Source organism: Sander lucioperca, chromosome 1, assembly GCF_008315115.2.
Source record: "Sander lucioperca isolate FBNREF2018 chromosome 1, SLUC_FBN_1.2, whole genome shotgun sequence".
Classification (NCBI taxonomy): domain Eukaryota; kingdom Metazoa; phylum Chordata; class Actinopteri; order Perciformes; family Percidae; genus Sander; species Sander lucioperca.
Window position 1 is genome coordinate 19311591 of NC_050173.1, and position 19810 is coordinate 19331400.

At 40.8% G+C, this 19810-nt stretch overlaps 1 protein-coding gene across 11 annotated transcripts in view; it reads left to right on the forward strand.

Annotated features, from left to right (window-relative positions):
* The window catches only part of relch (RAB11 binding and LisH domain, coiled-coil and HEAT repeat containing), a 44121-nt gene that overhangs the window by 21938 nt on the left and 2373 nt on the right, over positions 1 to 19810 (forward strand). For 4 of the 11 annotated variants that reach the window (XM_031282175.2, XM_031282167.2, XM_031282174.2 and 1 more), the window contains 19 exons: positions 1906 to 2018; positions 2263 to 2353; positions 2914 to 2961; positions 3100 to 3171; positions 3278 to 3418; positions 3628 to 3792; positions 5704 to 5851; positions 5987 to 6143; positions 6281 to 6404; positions 7771 to 7819; positions 8771 to 8850; positions 9482 to 9588; positions 11656 to 11755; positions 13382 to 13464; positions 16546 to 16609; positions 16723 to 16861; positions 16992 to 17108; positions 18781 to 18869; positions 19470 to 19540. In XM_031282175.2, the coding sequence (XP_031138035.1) occupies positions 1906 to 2018; positions 2263 to 2353; positions 2914 to 2961; positions 3100 to 3171; positions 3278 to 3418; positions 3628 to 3792; positions 5704 to 5851; positions 5987 to 6143; positions 6281 to 6404; positions 7771 to 7819; positions 8771 to 8850; positions 9482 to 9588; positions 11656 to 11755; positions 13382 to 13464; positions 16546 to 16609; positions 16723 to 16861; positions 16992 to 17108; positions 18781 to 18869; positions 19470 to 19540 (1958 nt within the window). Of the gene's footprint in view, positions 1 to 1905; positions 2019 to 2262; positions 2354 to 2913; positions 2962 to 3099; positions 3172 to 3277; positions 3419 to 3627; positions 3793 to 5703; positions 5852 to 5986; positions 6144 to 6280; positions 6405 to 7770; positions 7820 to 8770; positions 8851 to 9481; positions 9589 to 11655; positions 11756 to 13381; positions 13465 to 14179; positions 14263 to 16545; positions 16610 to 16722; positions 16862 to 16991; positions 17109 to 18780; positions 18874 to 19469; positions 19541 to 19810 lie in introns of those variants that run through there. The other 7 variants (XM_031282172.2, XM_031282177.2, XM_031282171.2 and 4 more) reach the window with 5 other exon arrangements.

The following is a 19810-nucleotide window of genomic DNA, read 5'->3' on the forward strand; positions in this document are numbered from 1 at the left end:
ACGTCACGCTGCGGTGGCCACTCATGTAACCAACGATCACACTTGCCCGTGTGTTTAGAGCCATGGTTTGAGGTGGTGTGAGATTCCCGTACAGTAAACGGTAAACATCACTGCCTTTATCGCTGCCACAAGAAAGTTTTAAAACATTACGAGGGTAAAAACACAAAATACAAGCACTGAACTGTCTGGGAGTTTGTGTAATAGCTAAATGTTTCCTGCAACAACAAAGCACTCACTATGTCTCGCTCGTCTCTTCTCTCTCTCTCTCTCTCTCTCTCTCTCTCTCTCTCGAAATAAGCTGCCTTCAAGTGCAGTCGGAAACGTCAAAATCTATGAACGGTCCGACCGAAAACAGTAATTGTGAAATATAAAGTCTACACAACAGGACTTCACACAATTCCCCCCCCCACTTCACTTTTCTTGGTGTGAATGCCCACTAAGGCATAGTGATGCTGCATTGTATGATGATTGTATGTATGGATTTTGCTGCAAACGAGATATTCATCACAGCGCTACTTTGCGCTTCATTCGATTATTTGAATGCAAGACAAAACAACAAAAGAAATTCCATTTTATAATAAAGATCGGATGAGACTTGTTAAGATGGAATGTGAATGTGAAAATCAACATTTGATGTAGGCTCTTGCACACACAGTGGTCCTCGGACTGGAACGTGCAGTCGCTCGGCTCTTTGAAGTAAAGCATCAGTCCCCTTGGCCTCTGGGTCCTGGCGTCGTGCTGTCCACTCTACCTGCCCACAATGTTTATCCAGCACTGGTCAGATGTTTACCCTCCTGAAGAAGTCTTCACATCAGAAAAACAGGCATACGCACAGAAATAGAACAGGGTCAGCATGGGTTCTGGCTTTTCAGATGTGTGCTGAATTCCTTTATTTGTTTTATCAGGCCAGTGCTGCTAAGTCTCCAAAAATGTCTGTTGATGGTGTTTTCAGAGGCCAGCACAGAAGATTATTCAATGTGACAGTTAAATGTGCCCGAATTTAGTTAATATGTAGTCTTTTGTAGCTTGTTGACGCTTGAACTGATTTCACCCATATTGAACTTGTTATGTAACCACTTAAAATGACCCTCTGATGCTTAAATTCCATATTTTTACTTTTTATAAGATAGCCAATGGCACTGACTTCAGAGGGCTGGTCCAGCATTGAGCGCGTGACTCATCACAGCCTATCTTTACCCAAGTGTGTCTGTCAGGTCCATCTGTCCGTCCAGCATTGGGGTTTTGCACGGTCTTCCAGCACTTGGCAGGAAACTGATATCTTCCTGGAAAAAAAATAGTTTGTTTGAAAAAAACATTTTTAACTCTGTATGCACTCTCTAATTTGGGTGTGTGTGTGGCGGGAATTTAGGGCTGACCACAATTTGGCCATGGAGGCCCTGTATCAAGGGCAGCTGAGCTCTCTCCCCTCTGGCTGGAAGGTCCGTAAACTCTATCTGAACTCTGGGATAGAGCTGTGTTGTAGTAGGGGAACTAGTGCAATAGGTATACATGTGTCTGTCTAAATGCAGCTGTGTGTGCATGCACTATTTATGTTTCTACAGTACGTGGCTCTAATTGTATGTGCGTGACTCCAAAGCCAAATGAGTCTCAAGGTATAACACCAACAATGTATTGAAGGTAAGCATGTTTTCACTGGTGTTGACGGACTCCTTTTGGTTTCAAAGGTGACCCCCTGTGTTTCTTTTTTCCTGTCACTTTTCCAATTTTCTCTCCTCTTTTACACCTCCCTGTTTCCTACTCCCCGTCCTCAATAGACTTCCAGGCCCTGCTTGACTGCTACCGACAATCCTTTGCCTGTGTGTTTCAACCTCCCTTTCCTTTTGCAAAGTAATCTAAACTGATGCCACATCTCTCTCTGTTTCTCTCTCCTTGTTTCTCCTTCAGGAGTTGATCCCACTCATCTTATGTACCGCCTGCCTTCACCCAGAGCCTAAAGAGAGAGACCAGCTCCTCCACATCCTCTTCAACCTAATCAAGAGACCAGATGATGAGCAGAGGTTTGTGTGTGCACAGACAGAACAGTATGCAATATGCATTATGCTGGCTGATCGACTTCTTACTGAGGATTGTTTAGCCCCGAGATAGACAACTATGACTTTATTCAGCAGTCTCTCATATGTTTCTCTCTCTCTGTGTGTGTGTGTGTGTGTGTGTGTGTGTGTGTGTGTGTGTGTGTGTGTGTGTGTGTGTGTGTGTGTGTGTGTGTGTGTGTGTGTGTGTGTGTGTGTGTGTGTGTTTAAGACAAATGATCTTGACAGGGTGTGTTGCGTTTGCAAGGCATGTGGGTCCCACACGTGTCGAGGCTGAACTACTTCCTCAGTGCTGGGAACAGGTACAGTGCATACACTGCAGGTGGCCTTTGTTATTGAACATGCTTTCGCAGATTTTCTGCAGTGGTAATACAACGAGGGCTTCACCCACACAAATGCAGTACTTGCCCAAGTTGACTTTTTATTTATTGTGTCATTTTTCGTTTTTGAGGTTGTTTTTTTTTCCTTAAGCCTTCTGTGACACTTAATTTCCACTTCACGGGGGATGTTTCTCTGTTCTATTTCAGTACAGAGACTAGAGCAATAATATTAACCATGGCTATTTTTGTTGTTGTTTCCCCGTTGTCGCTTACGTGTGTAGATTTGACATTAGTACTAACGAAAAATTATTATTTTTGCAAGAAATGTTCAAAGTTCTAATGCAAAAATATTTCATTGTGCAATATATTAGAAACAAATCAGAGTTGTGTCTTGTATTTAGTGAGCATGCCATTCAATGTTGTTGTAATTGCATGTTCTGACTGAAAATCACTATCATTACCTCCATGGTGTCCCTGACTTATATGTGATAGTGGTCTTGTTTTCCTTGTCACCTCATGCAACACATTTATGGGAACAACAGCTGCCAGAAGTTTGGAGGCTGAGAAAGACCAATAGCGGTTTCCACAGGGTCAGCATGTTGATGATATTCAAGTTGTTTCCATTCCATGGTGGCTGCCCTCCAGTCTACTTCTCCCCTCCTTTCAACTTTTGTTCCTGTATTTCTTTTAACACTTTTTCCTTGAAATCTTGCACTCTTCTTCTACAGATTAACCACAAATATCCAGAGAGGAGATTGTTAGTGGCAGAGTCCTGTGGAGCCTTAGCACCATACCTGCCTGTAAGAGCAAATTGTGCATACGGAATTAAAAAGAGATTTTACATGAAATATAGATTAATCAAAATATAAATGAGCTCTCTATCCGTCTTGCTTTCTGTTTCTGCAGAAGGAGATCCGTAGCTCCTTGGTGTTGTCCATGTTGCAGCAGATGCTCGCTGAGGATAAGGCTGACATGGTCAGAGAGGCTGTGGTTAAGAGTCTAGGTATCATCATGGGTTACATAGATGACCCTGACAAGTACTCCCAGGTATGTGTGTTATGAGAGGAAAGTGTGTCAGAACGCACAGGTAAAGTGTCCAACTTTTTGTTTCTCTTAAAACCGTGTTACAGCAACAATGTAAAAACAAACAAAAAACAGTAAAATAGCCTCGGGTTAACTTTGCTGTTCCTGTAAAATGCTCAAATCTAATGTAAATCTTCATGCTCATCTCCTGCACATAAATGTGTGTCTTCCAGGGTTTTGAGCTGATGCTGCTGTCACTTGGGGACCCATCAGAGCGGGTGGTCAGTGCAGTCCACCAGGTCTTCATTCCTGCCTTTGCTGCCTGGACCACAGAGCTGGGCACCCTGCAAACTGCACTCATCCCTTCTCTGTTGGCACGTATAGAGAAACTACTTATGGTAAGTGCCTGTGTGCATGTACTGTAACTTCATGGCTGGATCTAAAACCTTTCTGGAGCCTTTCTCCCCCCCTCCTGATAGTAAAACATTGAGTTTGTTGAGCCAAAGACATCCAAATGATGTGTACAACACTGTATGTTCAATACATGTGAGGTACAGTAAATGAGAGGAAAAGAATATTCAGAGCAAATGTGTGAAATTATAGCAACATGCTTTAAATATGTACCAGAAAATCATTGTTAATGTAGGTAAACATTGTAAGGAAACTATCCAATACTACAGGCAATGGCCCTCATTTATCAACCTAACGTAGAAACCAGCGCAGAAATCATCTTACGACAGGCTTCACGTGTGATTCATGAAACGTTCATATCACACCAATCAGAGCGTACGAATGGTCGTACATTGATAAATGCAGCGGCTGGAAACGATCATAATTTAAATATCACGCCCCAATATTCGGTTTTGAGGCCTCGCCTCTACAATTTACGCCATGGAGAGACGTAATCTGGCTGAGAAGCGGCACTTTTCAGAGGTGGAGATTGAAACCCTGATGTCTCGGGTTCATTCGCACTAACATGTGTACTATTTGGCAGCCTGAAAACTGGTATTAAAGGCTGTAAAAAGAATATGGAATGGAAAGAGATCGCTGATGCGGTCAACAGTGTTGCTGTGGTAAATCGGACTCCAGCTGAAGTTTATTTAATTTATTTAATAGTAATATACAGGCTTATATTGCAATCTCTTAGGCCTACACCTACCTATATTTAAATAAACACACAGTATCAGAGTTTATGCAGTGTCTTTTATTTTACTCATGTTTTTTTCATGAGTCAGAGCCAGGCAACAGCTGTGAGGGAGAGTGTGTGTCCGCCGCCCCCCGTGCTGGACCACCACGCCGACCCTGTCTCCTGACAGCAGAGGAGCTGGAAAAACAAGCCGAAATATGTCAATGGCAGAAATAAATCGTTCACTTGTGGCCATCAACACTTTAAAAGAGAAACAAACACCTGAAGAATAAATAAAAATGTTGTGCATCGTCATGTTTCCTGTATTGAATATCATTGCCAAACATAACACTATACCTTTTAAAAGTGATGAATCATATCCTGTCTCCTTCATATAGCCCCCAGTTGGGGCTGTGCTGGACACTGCTCTCTGGGCATCAGGTCATCTGGTTCCATCACTACATTTATGGCACCCTATTTTCCTGCGCGATGTTGTGCAGAACCCCACAGGCTAAACAATGTTGCAGACTTAGGGTCCCCCCTGCTGATGCAAGACAGAGCCATCTGCCCTTAAACAATCTGATGGAGCGCTCCACCGTGGCCCATGCGCGTACGTGTGCACTGTTGTACCGGCGCATAGAGGTCCTCTAAAAGAGCCACATCTGCCATTGCTGATAAGTGATCATCTGATGACTTCTCCTTCTCCTGTTAAACTGATTATATGCTGCACCGCAAGTCCACACTGGATCGAAAACTTGCGTACACGAGTTCAGACCAGACGTGAGATTTTATCGCAGCCTACGCTCACGTTCAAATTGATAAATGCCTTGCTTTGCGTAGGAATCGGCGTACGCCCGTCCTACGCCTGTTTTAGGTCGTACGCACGTTTCATAAATGAGGGCCAATGTGTATTTTGAAAATGTGTATATTCTACCCTATAAGAAGTCTGGATGAACACACCATATGAATAGCCTGTTGTCCTTGATCCCACTCATTACTACATACTAATGCAATCTACAAAAGCATTAATGTTGTGTTGATGGTACATATACATAACAACACTTTATTTCCAAGCTACATATTTTGGCACCACACAAACAATTAGTTGCACTTCCTCACTTTTGCTTTCTTTATTTCTCTTCTGCCTTTTTTTACCTCCCTCTGTACCTCCCTCTTTCTGTAGCAAGGAGAGCATGGTCTGGATGAGCACAAGCTACACGTGTTCCTGTCGGCCCTGCAGTCTCTCACACCTCCTCTGTTTGCTGTGGTGCTGCAGAGCGCACCATTCACCAGCAGAGCCAAAGTCACCGGAGACATACCTGCAATAGAGGGTAGGACACAGACACACATACACACATACACACACACACACACACACACACACACACACACACACTGAAGTAGTAATTGTGAAAGTGGTACTTTTCCTGAGTTTCTATTCTGTTCCTGTGTCTTTGGTCCTGCAGTGACCCGGTTCCCCAGGCCAGCTTCTCCCCTCCAGGACGTGGCGACCATCATCGGCAGCAGGGAGATGCTGAGTGCCCTGCTGCTACTCTACGACTACCAGCTAGAACATGAAGGAACCACCGGCTGGGACAGCCTGTTATGGGTGGTCAACCAACTGTGAGAAATGCACACATCCACCCACACATCCAAGTCATATATCTACAGTATACACAGACAGCTTTGTACATGGTATCACAAAAGCATACACAAAGCATACACAAACAATCACGCACCCTGCTCTGCTCTGTCTCCAGCCTCCCGCAGCTCATAGAGATCGTGGGTCGTATCAATGTGACATCATCGACCTGCGTACATGAGTTCTCTCGCTTCTTCTGGAGGCTCTGTCGCACCTTCGGCAAGATTTTTACCAACACTAAGGTAGAACCATATGACTCTAGGGCTGGGTACCGAATTCTATGCTTTTTAGGCACCGACCGAATTGCTTCTAAAGTACAGAGAATCGAAAAATGCCTTGTTATTCAATAACCCAATTTCAATACCTAAGGAGTAAATCTCCTCAGCGTCAGTAAGCCAATAAGCATGCAACATGCATCTACCAAGATCTGATGTTTGTGATTGGCTGTCTAACGTTACACGTCGTAGGGACGCGCAGGAAAAACTTTACGTTACGCACAGAGACAGCCTCACGTAGTCAGAGCTGAGAAATAAATAAAAAGATTTGAGCCGTAGTGTTGTAATGTAATTTTTTTTGTTTTATAAAATTGGTATAGAAAAAAGTATAGCTTAGGAACAGGTATCAAAGTCACGGTATCGGTATTGAATATTTTTGAACAATACCCAGCCCTATATGACTCGAAATGAAACATTCACCTGAGAACGCAAAATACTGTGCTACTATTTATTAATTTTCAGCCATTTCAAGTGTCTAAATTCTAAGTTTGAAATGTATGCACTATTTTTGTTTTATATTCTAGCATTCACACATTAGCTAAAATTCTCACAAAGCAATACTTCACTTTTCACTCATGCAACACTAGACCTGTCAGCAATGATGCAAACTGCTGTTTATTTGTGTCTAAAATATTTGTTTAGTACTAACTACAGAGTAACTTTTTAAGTGTTAAATCATCTAGGGCAAGGCCGCCCAATTTGGGGCCCGCAGGCTAAGTTTGGCCCGTGCTCCCTTTGTTTTGGCCCGCCATGGCATTTGACATGCTCATGCTTATTCTCCTCTTATTTTGAAAGTGCTGTAAAATCCTAACCGTAATGACTACAAAACATACTGTACATTTTGTGCCGATAAAAAGTGATTAATCTGAGTTTTACGGCAATGTAAACCTCCCTGTAAATTAAATACATACGTTTTATCTACAAAGAATTACATGAATTATGGAATTCTTCAACGTCAACATTTATTTTTGGCCCGTGGCCTTCCATCCAGATACATTTTGTCCCTTCATATGAAAGAATTTGGGCACCTCTGATCTAGGGAATAATGAAAGATCAAATGAGCATCTGATTTAAAACACAGCTGTAGTGACTTCATTCTGAACAGTAGTATTAAAGAGCAGACAGTGGACTGTGTATTTATCAGGGGTTCACTTTGAGTCTGAGTCCAGGGGTTGTTACCACTGTGCCTCTCTCTGAGCTTGCAAAGATACTCATCAAAAATCCATGTGAGGTATTTAGAACTGTACAACTGTAAGATAGTACTTTGCAGTAAATGTCAGTGATATTTATAAATGTAGTGATGACATTTTGTTTATCCTCATGACCCTTATAGGTTAAACCACAGTTTCAAGAGATCCTCCGACTATCTGAAGAGAATGTTGGTGAGTGCAGATTAAACCTACACATGCACACACAGATGTGCATTTGTTGTAAGATGTTCTCAGCTCTCTCAAGAGAATGTTGGTAGGTGGAGTTCAGGCGCAGACAGTGTTGATGTAAACAAGCTATTTGGAGTCAGTTATGGGTGTTCCCCTCTTTTTTTTATGTATTCCGGACATGTTTCTGTAGTTATAAGAGGTGCTTGGTCTCAACTGGCTGCCAAGTGATTTAGCTTTGGTATTGTGGCCATTTATGAAATGTGTTTTGTACTGGGTCCTAGTCTGTGTTTATGTCATTGTGACCTTTCATGGCAGTCATCCTTTTCAGTAGATCTTTGTAAAACCACAAGGATGTAATGCATGCTAGACACATTGTTGCAGACACAGTCATGCTACCAAATGCCTAGCACAATTTACTAGACTGTACCTTACCTAATCATGTCCTGTCATGTTTAAATGTACGGTGGTGTATTTGTAATTTCCCTGATTAATTGGGCAAAGCAGATAATGGTAATTCACATGATATAGGGTTAGTTCATGTTAATGATTAACTGTTTAACTGTTAACCGACAGTAAGAATTTTGTCCAATTAATCAGATAAACAGTTAAAAAACAATATCATTGTCAACAAAAATAAAGAAGTTATTAAAATAGTTAAATAGGCTATACAATCAGTTTTTTAACTGCTAGTCCTCTTACTAGTGCTAACTTTGCACTAGGAAGAGAGCTACGTGACACATGCCACTATATCAATGAGGACTGGCAGGTTAAATCGGCCATCCTACACACAGAGTATGCCAGACAGACACACAGCTGACATCCACGCAGGTGGATACGGTGGAGACGGGCTCAGACATACAAACTGTGGACTTGAGAGCGTGCGTGCGTGTGACCAGAAATTGTGCATACAGGGAAATGTTTACCTATTTTGTTCTGGTTTTCTTCCTCTGTCAGATGTTTCAGCAGGGAACGATATTCTCACTAAAGCTACAGTCCCCATCTATGCCACTGGAGTGCTTACTTGTTATAACCAGGTAAGTTAATAGCAGATTTCAGCCAAATAATAGAATCATCAGTGTTTTCCTCTGTGGGTTTTTTTTTTTTTTTTTGGGGTGGGTGGGGGTGGTGTCGGACAGACCTGGCACCACTGCTAAAAAAAAAATCCTAAAGGAAACATTGCAGTCATACCATGTATTGCTTTTGGTGTTTTGCTAAATAATTTCCTCTAATAGCTAGTTGATGTGTTGAGTATTTTTGGCCCCTATTCTTTTGTGTATGTCATAGTATGTAGCGTGTGAACCACATTACATTTGGGGTAATTTGTCTTTTATCACAAGGGAAATTCCACTTAAAAGAAACTAAAACCACATCAAGCCACCACATGTTTTTGTGTTTTTGTTTTGATTTTAGGTTCACAAAATGTATTTATAAATACATTTATAAATTAATTTACCTTTCAACACAACACTTCCAACAAAACATTGTTCAGAGCAACCCATTCCAACTCATGTTGACAAAAGATTTTATGCTGTCCCCAAATACTCTGATTAACTAACTAACTGATCTGTAGAAATGTGCACACATATGTACATATTATAATGTAGATGTTAATGTATTTGTTGCCTACATGATGTAACTGATAAGCATTCAATGATTTCTGTTCAGGATGAGGATCGCAAGTTGTTGGTGGGTTTCCTAGAGGATGTTATGACAACCCTGTCTCTGTCCTATGCACCTCTTGACAGCCTGAAGGCCTCCTTTGTAGAGCTGGGGTGAGACACACACACACACACACACACACACACACACACACTAAACATTCCTACGTTATCAGTGGACTATCATTTCTAAACTACTAAAGTATGGACAAATGTTTCTGGTCATTTTAAAACGAAAAAACAATAAAATGAAACATTTTTGTTTTTTAGGTCTTTTTTTAAATAATATAATATTACTGTTGTTCACCCACACAAATATCCGTACAACAAATGGCATAATCTTTGAGAAAAAACAATGCTGACACACATAAAAGCTGATCAGTTCTAGTAGCTGATATGTTAATAACTATATCAGCAAAGCAAGTATCAAAAAGACAATGAATTAAATGAAAACTATTACAGATGGTTTCAAACCAATTGTAACATGCTTGAGTAATGTAACTGCTCTGAAAATCTTAAAGGGATATTTCACCGTTAAAAAGATGAATATATCTTTAAATTGGGTCACTTATGTAGTAGAAATGTGAATTTATTTTAGAAATTGGTGGCTTCTAGGCCGAGAAAAGACAGAATGTGTTTTTGGCTCATGTGGATGAAAGACAACAAATCCCAGAATGCACTTGCTTCGCTGCTTTAGAGTCCACTCCCAAGCCACGCCTACCGTTGACAGACAGACAGACAGACAGTCAGTCAACTCAAGTGTGTTTTATTGTCATTTCAACCATATAAACGAAACAACATTTCACCGTGGCTCAAGTGGTGTTACACATTTAAAATATATAAAAACAACATTATATAAAAACATACGAAACGGGCTACATTTAGCGCACGCACATTATAGGCTCCGTAAAGCTCACGTAGTGCGTCGAGTATTCCGTCTGTAATAAAGTTTCCTGCATATTCTCTGGTCTGTACCAATGTATCCCGGTGGTACACATGTGCGGTAGTTTGAATGCGCATAATTGTTGTAAAAGTTTTCTGCTGAAAAGAGGGAGCCAGTTTAGCAAAGCTTCAAGATGGCTGACACTAGTTTTGCTTCGGCAAGCTTCTGGTAAAGACGACAGTCCGACCCCCTATGGGCGGGTGGAAAACATGTGGAAGTAGCTCCTTCTACTGGCTGTAGTCCATTGCCTCTGGGCAAAAAATCTTCCGATGACGCAAAAATCTTCATTTTCCGTCATCAGAAGATTTTTTCCAGACCCACAATACAGAGATCTCTCCTCTCAGGGGGACATGAGGGAGGGAAGCACGGTCATACGAAAATACTACCGTGTTTCTACTGATACAAAGCTTAATGCTAAATCAGTGAAGTATCCCTTTAATTGATGTAACATGATGGTGAAGTAAACACTATAGCAGTTCAGAGTTATGCTAGATTCAAGCTTCACACATTCACAATGTTAACAATGGTCTAGGTCAGTGGTTCTCAAGCTTTTTTCAATAATGTACTCCCTTTGAACAGTTTTTTAAGCCATGTACCCCCTACACAGCGCGAATAATTTTTGTATAAAGAGGAACAGTACAGCGATGTCAGCGATAGATTTACTAAACAACAGCCTTGTACCTGGAAAACATTTAAATGCTGATGAAAAAAGGCGACAAAACCTTGGAAAAAGGCAGTAGAAAGAAAGGAAGGCAACTCTAGGGCGACAAAAGTGACAACAAATTCAAATAAGCGACAAACTATGAAAAAAGCAGAAAAAAAACTTTGAAAAAAGTGACAAAAACTTTGAAAAATGCGACAAACTTGAACAGTAGAAGTAACTACAGCCTTGTAACTGAAAAACATTTTGCAAAAAATGTCACGTACCCCCTGCAGTCCTCCAAAGTATCCCTAGGGGTACACGTACCCCCATTTGAGAAACACTGGTCTAGGTAATGAGTATTACAACAGCAGATTGAATAGGTTACATTTGTATTTATTTTGCTTGTGTTTTTTTTTGTGATACAAAATATCTCCTCTTTTAAAAAATATGGTGACTTGCTTAGACACACACTTTCTTCTGTATAGACTTAATTGAAATTTCAGAAAAAAACTATTCTCTCACAGTTTTGAAAGTCAGTTGTTGGTTGACAGCTACCACAATATTACCCAGTATTTATGTTATGCTCTCTTTTCAGTGCCAACCCAGTGTACCATGAACTGCTGCTCACTGTTCTGTGGTATGGGGTAGTCCATACCTCTGCACTGGTACGGTGTACTGCAGCACGGATGTTTGAGGTAGAGAAAACACACACACACACACACACACACACACACACACACACACACACATGCACGCACGCACGCACGCGCACACACACACACACACACAGATGTTTGGATTTTTTATCAGATATTGTTCACAAAAATTCTACCTTAAATTGTATTAACAGTGACACATTTGTTCTTTTTTACATGTTAGCAAGACATAAGAGTAAATGATTACATAGTAGTAGAATATAACCCGGCTGCACAATTATGGATACAATGGTCATTTAGATTAATTTGTTGTGTTTTGTGATTATCTGTAATTATTTAATTATCCTATTAAAGCATCTAAATTTCCCAATAGACAGTGCATTCTAAATATAATTATACGTGGTGTATTATTGAGACAAAATTGCAGTCATACACAATTGTGCAGTCCTACATTATAGATACTATATTCATGTTTACCTTTTTGCTGTACATGTGCTAGCTCTGCTTGCTATTGCTGCTGTTTAACATGCAATTAGTGAGTAAAGTCTACTGTAGCTTATAAGTGGAGTGGTTCAAACTGTATGACTAGACCCTCCTAAGTGACATCAGACATTTCACTGTGCACTGGTCTCAGAGTGGACTACATAAATATCTGCTGCATGTCAGAGAAAGACTAAAGTCAGCAACCTGAAAGTATAGTCAAAAAGAGTACAAGGCCTGTTCCTTTTCAGTGTTGTTGGAAAGTATAATTCAGTCAGAAATGTTTTCTCATGAATATTGTTTTTAACTTTTTTCATTATTTCCAGTCTTGTTGAAATATAATACCACTACTATTTTTCAAGGGCGACAACAGTTTCCTTGTTTTTGTTCTTGCCACGTTGTCAAGGCAGTCCTGGCCTAAACCACCATAACAAATCACATCTCCCTGTCCTTTTGAGATCTGTGCACACTTTAGGTCAAATATTGGAATGGGGATCTAGGTATAGCAGTAGAATCGCCCTATGTTGTTCTCAACTTGGGGGAGGAGGAGGGGTAGGCTGTATTCATGTCCCCCCCTGTTTTGTGAAGTACTTGCCCTTTCCCAACACACCCCACTGTCACCATTCCATAGTGACTAGCTGTCCACCATTGCTGAAACTGTGGGTTGAATTGTGGTCCTCTACCACAGATCCCAGATCAGATTTGTTTACTGTCAACCATTTTATCAATTTAAAGTGAATTAAATACTAATCTGACCTGGAGTCTGTGGAAAGAGATGTAAAATTATTTGTGCAGTTTAGCTATGTTGGCTTCGCCATTCCTTCTGCATACATACGTGTGCATGTGTGTGTTTGTGTGTGTTTGTGTGTGTTTGTGCGTGTGTGTGTGCGTGTGTGTGTGTGTGTGTGTGTGTTTGTTTGCGTGTGATTGTGTGTGTGTACACACTTGCTCGATACATGCAGTGCCGTTCCGTGCCTTGCAGCTATGGTTTTTGGCATTGTATATCACTTTCTTCCTATCTTTTTGTGTTTTTTTTTTTTTTTTTTTCTTTTTCCCCTCCCCTTTTCTGTTTTGCTTCTTTTTTTTCTCCCTTTTCTCTCTATCTATTGGCGGTGTTGCTCGCTCTTGTCCCAATGCCCCGCCCACTTCTGTGACATCACGCCTGGCTCTGTCCAATCCGAACAGCTGCTCGTGAAGGGGGTGAATGAGACGCTGGTAGCTCAGAGAGTGGTGCCGGCTCTCATCACACTGTCTTCCGACCCTGAAATGTAAGTGGAACAACAACAAAAACAACAATAAACCGCGCCGCGTCTCTCTCCCCCCTTCTCTTTGCCGCCTGAGAACTATCACACTGAAACAAGTCTGTACCTGCCAGGCGCAAATCCAGCACAAAACAATTTCTCAAGACACTAACTTCATTGATAAATAATTTATTCCATTTGATATCAACTTTTTACAATTTCAGATTCTTCATGTTCTCCATATAATTCTCCTTTCGAATGGCATAGTTGTCAGTGGTTGTGTGGAGTTGCTCCTGTGTAGGTTTAGGCTGGGCCATGGGTGATTTATCAGCACAACCCCTGTTAACCCTAACACTGCATGTTTGCATCACTAACCCACGCTAGCTCTCATCAGTCTGCAATACTAACCAGTTCAGATTTGCGTGTGCACATTGCTTGCATTCGTCAATAGCACAGTCCAAGCATGCTCATCTGTAACCCGCACCCTCTTCCTCCCCACCCAACTCCAGTTAAGCAGGGCACCTCCTCCTGACCGATCTGTCAGCTAGTGGTTGGTTATTTTCACCCCGTCTTTCTCAGTTTTATCCTGTCACTCTATTTTCCCCCTCGTTCTCCCTCTCTATCTTCCATATCATCTTTACCTCCCCCCACCCCCCTCTATCTTTCCCTCCCTCCTCCTGTCTCTGTCTCCTCCCACCCTGCCTCTCCCTCTCTCTCATCCTGCTCTGTGGTGGGTTTGCAGTTGGTTCTCCGAGGCATGAGTGAAGCATTAGTAGATCGCCGTGCGGCTCCTGCCCTTATAACTCTGTGCAGTGGGCCTGAATTGTGAGTCAATCGACACAAGAAAACCTCTCTATAAACATTGTCATTTTGTGGGCTGCATCCTCACAGTGTGAAGCAGTGTCCTCCTAGAAATGTGTCTCGCTGAGCTGGAATGGCCACTAAAAAAAAAAAGCTCTTGTGACAACAAAACCCTTCAGTACATCTGAGGTTAAATCAGAGGCAGCTTCGTTAGCCACCACAACTATGTAATGGGAGAGGAGGTTAGAGCCTGATGTAATGTGCCTCTCTTCTGTATCCTGTATCATCCTTCAATGATCCTCCGATCTGGAGCCCCAGTGGTTGGCTACAACATTTTAAGTTGGATGAAGATTTAAATCTCCCCTAGTTTGATCTTGTGGCACACATTTGTCCTTTTAATTGCAGTATAAACATGCGATGCTTCGACAGTTCAAAGATTAGCTCTATTACAAGCAAAAAGAAAACTCTTTGGGCTGCCAGTGTACATCCGGCTTTCATGATTGTGATTAGACAAGATGATGAAATTAGTGGCAACACTGTTGGAATGCAGCCCTTCTCATCTCATTCTCTGTATTGAAATTCACATGCTAATGGGTACACACTTGACCCGACTTGTAGATTCAACATATATTTATTTTAAAATTGTACCATTTTTGGCATGGTATCCTTCATGTATCTTGCTGTGTCCATGATCAGCGGACTGTAGAGTTCAAGATGGCTCAAGTGTATCTTTTGGCTTTTCCTGCTCCTCCTGACAGTGGAATGATTATCTAACATCACCCTACCAGCACCCATTAATCTTGCTTATCACAGTTCATCATAATCATTGAGTAGTGTAAGGTATTTTTTTTATTATGCATTATTATGTTTTTGTATTTTTAATTAAAAAAAAAAACATTTTAGCTTTCATTGGGATCGTTAGCTCAAGAATAATGTGATGAATATTCTTTAAAGCTCTAATCTAGGGTTCAATGTAGATCAGGGTCAAATTATTATTAGCAACATTTAGCTAGTTTAAATTATTTAATAAATTGGAAACTTTCAACATAATACACAGTAAAAGATAGTCAGATAGTGTTGAGGGCGGGGCATTAAGTCAGACTCAGTGGTGAGTGAAACCGAAGCAGAGGGACAGATACAGAGCTGTAGCCGAACCAAAGTAAGGCAATTTTTAATTAATTACCTTTATCGGTTATCAGGCAAATAAAACACAGAAATCGATAATCTGCAAACTGCCAAAAAACAGGGCAGATAATCGGTCTATCCCTATTGTGTACCTTTTATATCTTTGATGGGTCAATTGATTGGCCAGATTTTAAGAAAATAACAGATCTGAATAGGTCAATGGAAATCATATGATCATCTTTACAACTGCCCAGTCAAATATTTCATTTCATTTATTCAATCACAATAATTGAACAATCATGTTGAACAATCAACAATGATGCAAGACAAAACACATTTTTTAAAACCATAAAAAAACACAAACAATCAGGAATTAATAACAAAAAAAACAAAACAAAATAAAAATATAAAAGGATTAGTTCGAGAAGGAGCAAGCGGAAGCAAATAGCTTATTTGGTCCTGCCCCTTATTTCACAAAATCATATTATTACAAAGTAAATAGATATGCAAATACAGCATACAATCTTTCAGTCTTACAATAACTAGCAACAATACAACAATAACAACAATAGCTTTTAAATTACAGTTTCGTTCCTGTGTTTTGGTCTATTTTCTGTATTGGTCAAGTAATGATTTCTTTAATCTATTTTTGAAATATAAACTTAGTAGATCAACAAAGCTGTTGGCTGTTACTGTATGGCTCTCCACTACGTGAGCAACCAACTCAGTCATCACTGTGGTTACTAGCATTACTAGTCATTACTATGTAATTGCTATAGTTGGATAAAACCTAGAACATGTGTAAACCAAAGTAGTACTATCTCTTTGTGGTTTTAGAATGAATGCTTACCGGGCACTTAACTAACTAACTAAACAACATAATTCCTGTCAATTTGACTCGGTAACAAGATTTGAAAAATCTGAAAATAGCCCCAGGAAACCTGATTGGGGCTTCCCTACTATTGACATAACCTGAGGCCATCTAAGTTGTGGTTGATGTGGTTAAACAATCCCATGATTTAAACCTTTTCAAATGAATCTGCAAATTATGTGCAGATAATATTTAACTAATTCTGATTCCTGCTTAAAGGCATTCTTATTGAGAAATTGGAGAATGCCAAAAATAGTGATACAGTGACTGTGAATGGTCAAACCATTGTCTTGCTCTCCTGCTGCTTTTAGCTCAGTGAGGATATCTACTATCCCTGCCTTTGGTACCATCATGGAGACAGTCACACAAAAAGAGGTAGGAAACTGACTGCACACATGGCTAATATGCTGGAGATTAATTTATTTCAAAAATAATGTGACAAATCACTATAAAACATGTACAAACATACTTTCTGTGCGTGTGTGCAGCTGCTGGAGCGTGTAAAAATGCAGCTGGCGTCATTCCTGGAAGACCCTCAGTATCAAGATCAGCACTCTTTGCACATGGAGATCATCAGGACATTTGGAAGGGTTGGACCTAATGCAGAGCCACGCTTTAGAGATGAGTGTAAGGACACTCATTTAAATACATTTAAAAAAATTCCAATAGTGAACTAAGTCTAATCTATTTCTTTTTATTGGACTCTGCCTGTCATGTGCACTAACTTTTTGTCTGTATTTTGTTTTTATTCCTCCAGTCGTGTTACCGCATCTTCACAAGCTTGCGCTGGCTAACAACAGCCAGACGGTGGAGAGCAAGAGGATTGACATCGCCACCCAGCTGTTTGAGGCCTACAGTGCCCTCTCCTGCTGCTGTATCCTTCTATAGGTCAAACCTAATGGTCTGTGTAAGCGGGGCCATATACTGGTTAGCTTGCATTTACCTCCTCTAGGAGGACTTTTATTTAAAATCCTGATACTAGTTATATACTTATAAGTTAACAGCCAGATAACCTTGTGAAAGGAGGAAGAAATGTGAAGTTCCCTTGTCAGCTCACACATATTTTTTTATGTATTTCGAAAGGATTTACTAGAAGTCTGTGTCATGGTTGGCTTGGGTTCAGGGTTAGCTGTCGTAACTGTGAGTCAGTGGGAAGGCCCGTTACAATAAGCTAGCTGCACTGGTTAGAGGTGCTCCTGAATGTGCCTGTATAACTGTGTGGTACGTATCAGCGTGGCCCCGGTGCCTGAGTTTGTGGTTCACTGTATGTGTTGGCAGAGTTTGCCTGTCATTTGGCAGGAGGAGAAAGGGAAAATAAGCTGCCACCATTTTGGGGCTAGAGGTAATTACAGGGCTGTTTGAGCAAAGGAAAGGATGAGAGAGAGGGAGAAAGCGCGTGAGAGGAGGGAGGGACCGAACATCAACTTCAATTGTTTGTAACAGTTCCCAGGATAGGACTCACGTTTACATTACCTCTGCTCTGTCTCTCTTTCACCCTTCTCTTCTGTGCTTGTTTCTCATCTTACTATTTCCCTTTTCTCACACTCTTATTCCTCTCTCTACTCTTCTCAGTCAACCCCACCCGACACACACACACACACACACACACACACATACATACACATGTAGAGGACAGCTGGTCTGAGGTTCATTCCTGTGGATCTTTGTCAGGCTGTGATTTCACAGTGCAGTAGTGTCCAGGAGGTATAGCCCTAACCTCAGAGGCTTTACCTCCTACTGCACTTCTGTCTCGTGTAATCAGTGGGACAAGCTCTGAAATTGTGCATTCCCATCTCTCTCTATATATAGATTTGTTCACTCTGTGTTGTGTATAGCTCCACTGGCTATGACAGGTGGCAGAATACATACAATCCTGGACAAAGTACCATTGTGCTGAAAATTTGAGTTTGTGTCAACCTACTTTGGTGCCATATAGCAATACGTATATGTTAAGGTTTGTACAATCAAATGAAAATATTTTCACTTCATTCACTGACAGATTTTCTTTTTACATTTTAAATTATCTTTAAGTAAAATCCACCTCTCTGTAATGTCTGGAAGCACTATCTCAAAAAATATTTGCAACTGCTTGGCCTTAAAAAAACACCATCTTTTTAGTTTCCATAGCTATACATGTAGTGAGAAAATCAAAAACAGTCTGGATAGATAAGGCATTACTTAAATCTCCACTCAGAGATTTATACATAAGAGTTATTAAAATGTATAAAGTAGGGTTTTTACTTTTTCTTTTTTTTCTTTTTGTATTTTCTTACAGTGACCATGAGCAGTTTAGCTCTGTAAAGCTATATATTCAGCTATGTTCAGTTAAAAATGTGTTGTTTTTGCTGTCTTTTCTCATTAATTAAATTCCCAGATCATTTCATTTTGAAGGGAACACCCACATTTGGCTTTCTGAAATCTGCCCAGATAGTGAAAAGATAGCATTTTGATTACTACTCTATGAATAGTAATGCATTCATGTGGCTGCAAGGTGATTTGGATCAACTGGCATTTTAAACTGTACCAGTCCTTAACTTCCTGTGCAGTCATTTCTGAGGAGGTGATGGTCAACCACTTCCTGCCTGGCCTCAGGTGTCTTCGCGCCGACATGGAGCAACTCTCTCCTGAGCACGAGGTCAGGAAACACTCCTGCGTGCAGAGGGGGGGGGATTCCATACACGTATTCAGACACCGACTCTAAAACTCACAATGCACGCGCGTATTTAGTCTCTCGTCCACATACTCAGGCACTGATGGGCTGGACTGTCTCCCTCTTTCTGTCTGTTTTTCTCAGGGGATCTCACATAATATCGGTAAAGACAGACAGCCTGACTCTTCACCTCTTTCTCAGACACACTCATATACACACCTCTGCCATTTTTATTTGTGTCTCAGAATCTCACGCGATCCATTTCATGTGAGCGTTTTCCTGAGGCTGACTAAGGATCAGCTGATTCTTTTCCTCTGTACACATCCGCTGTTTCTGTGAAGTCTGCTTACCAGATTCTAAGACAGGAATTATTTTCCAAACTGGAACTTTTAAAGCATTAAAAAACATACAAATGCATAAAAGTCCCGTTGGGACAGAATTAGACCACACGCCATCTGTCTACCACTCCAGTAGTTAAAAACGCTTTTAGTAACTCATGAGATACAGGTGGTGTTTTGTTACAACAAAGAACTTTTTGTGAAGTTAACCTTTCAGTTTGATCTGTCTCTGTCATATCCTGCACAGGTTATTCTGAGTTCTATGATCAAGGAGTGTGAAATCAAGGTGGAAAACAGAGGAATGGCAGACGCACAAGGGTGAGAACATCTCATTCACACTGCCACGTCTGAAATTATTTGAAAAATATTGGTTATTATTGCATGAGAGGCAGTGACAGCAACAAGCGATGGCCTTAAAGTGGTAGTTAAGAATTTGGAGGGGGAATAAGTAGTCCTACTGTGAGGAGAGGGGGCATTTAACAGTGTTGGAACTGGGCCCGTACTGTGGGTTTATCCCCATGGAAGAGGAGAACATGTAAGAGTGTTGGAACCACACTCATTATGTGGGTATCTTCACAGAGAGAGTGA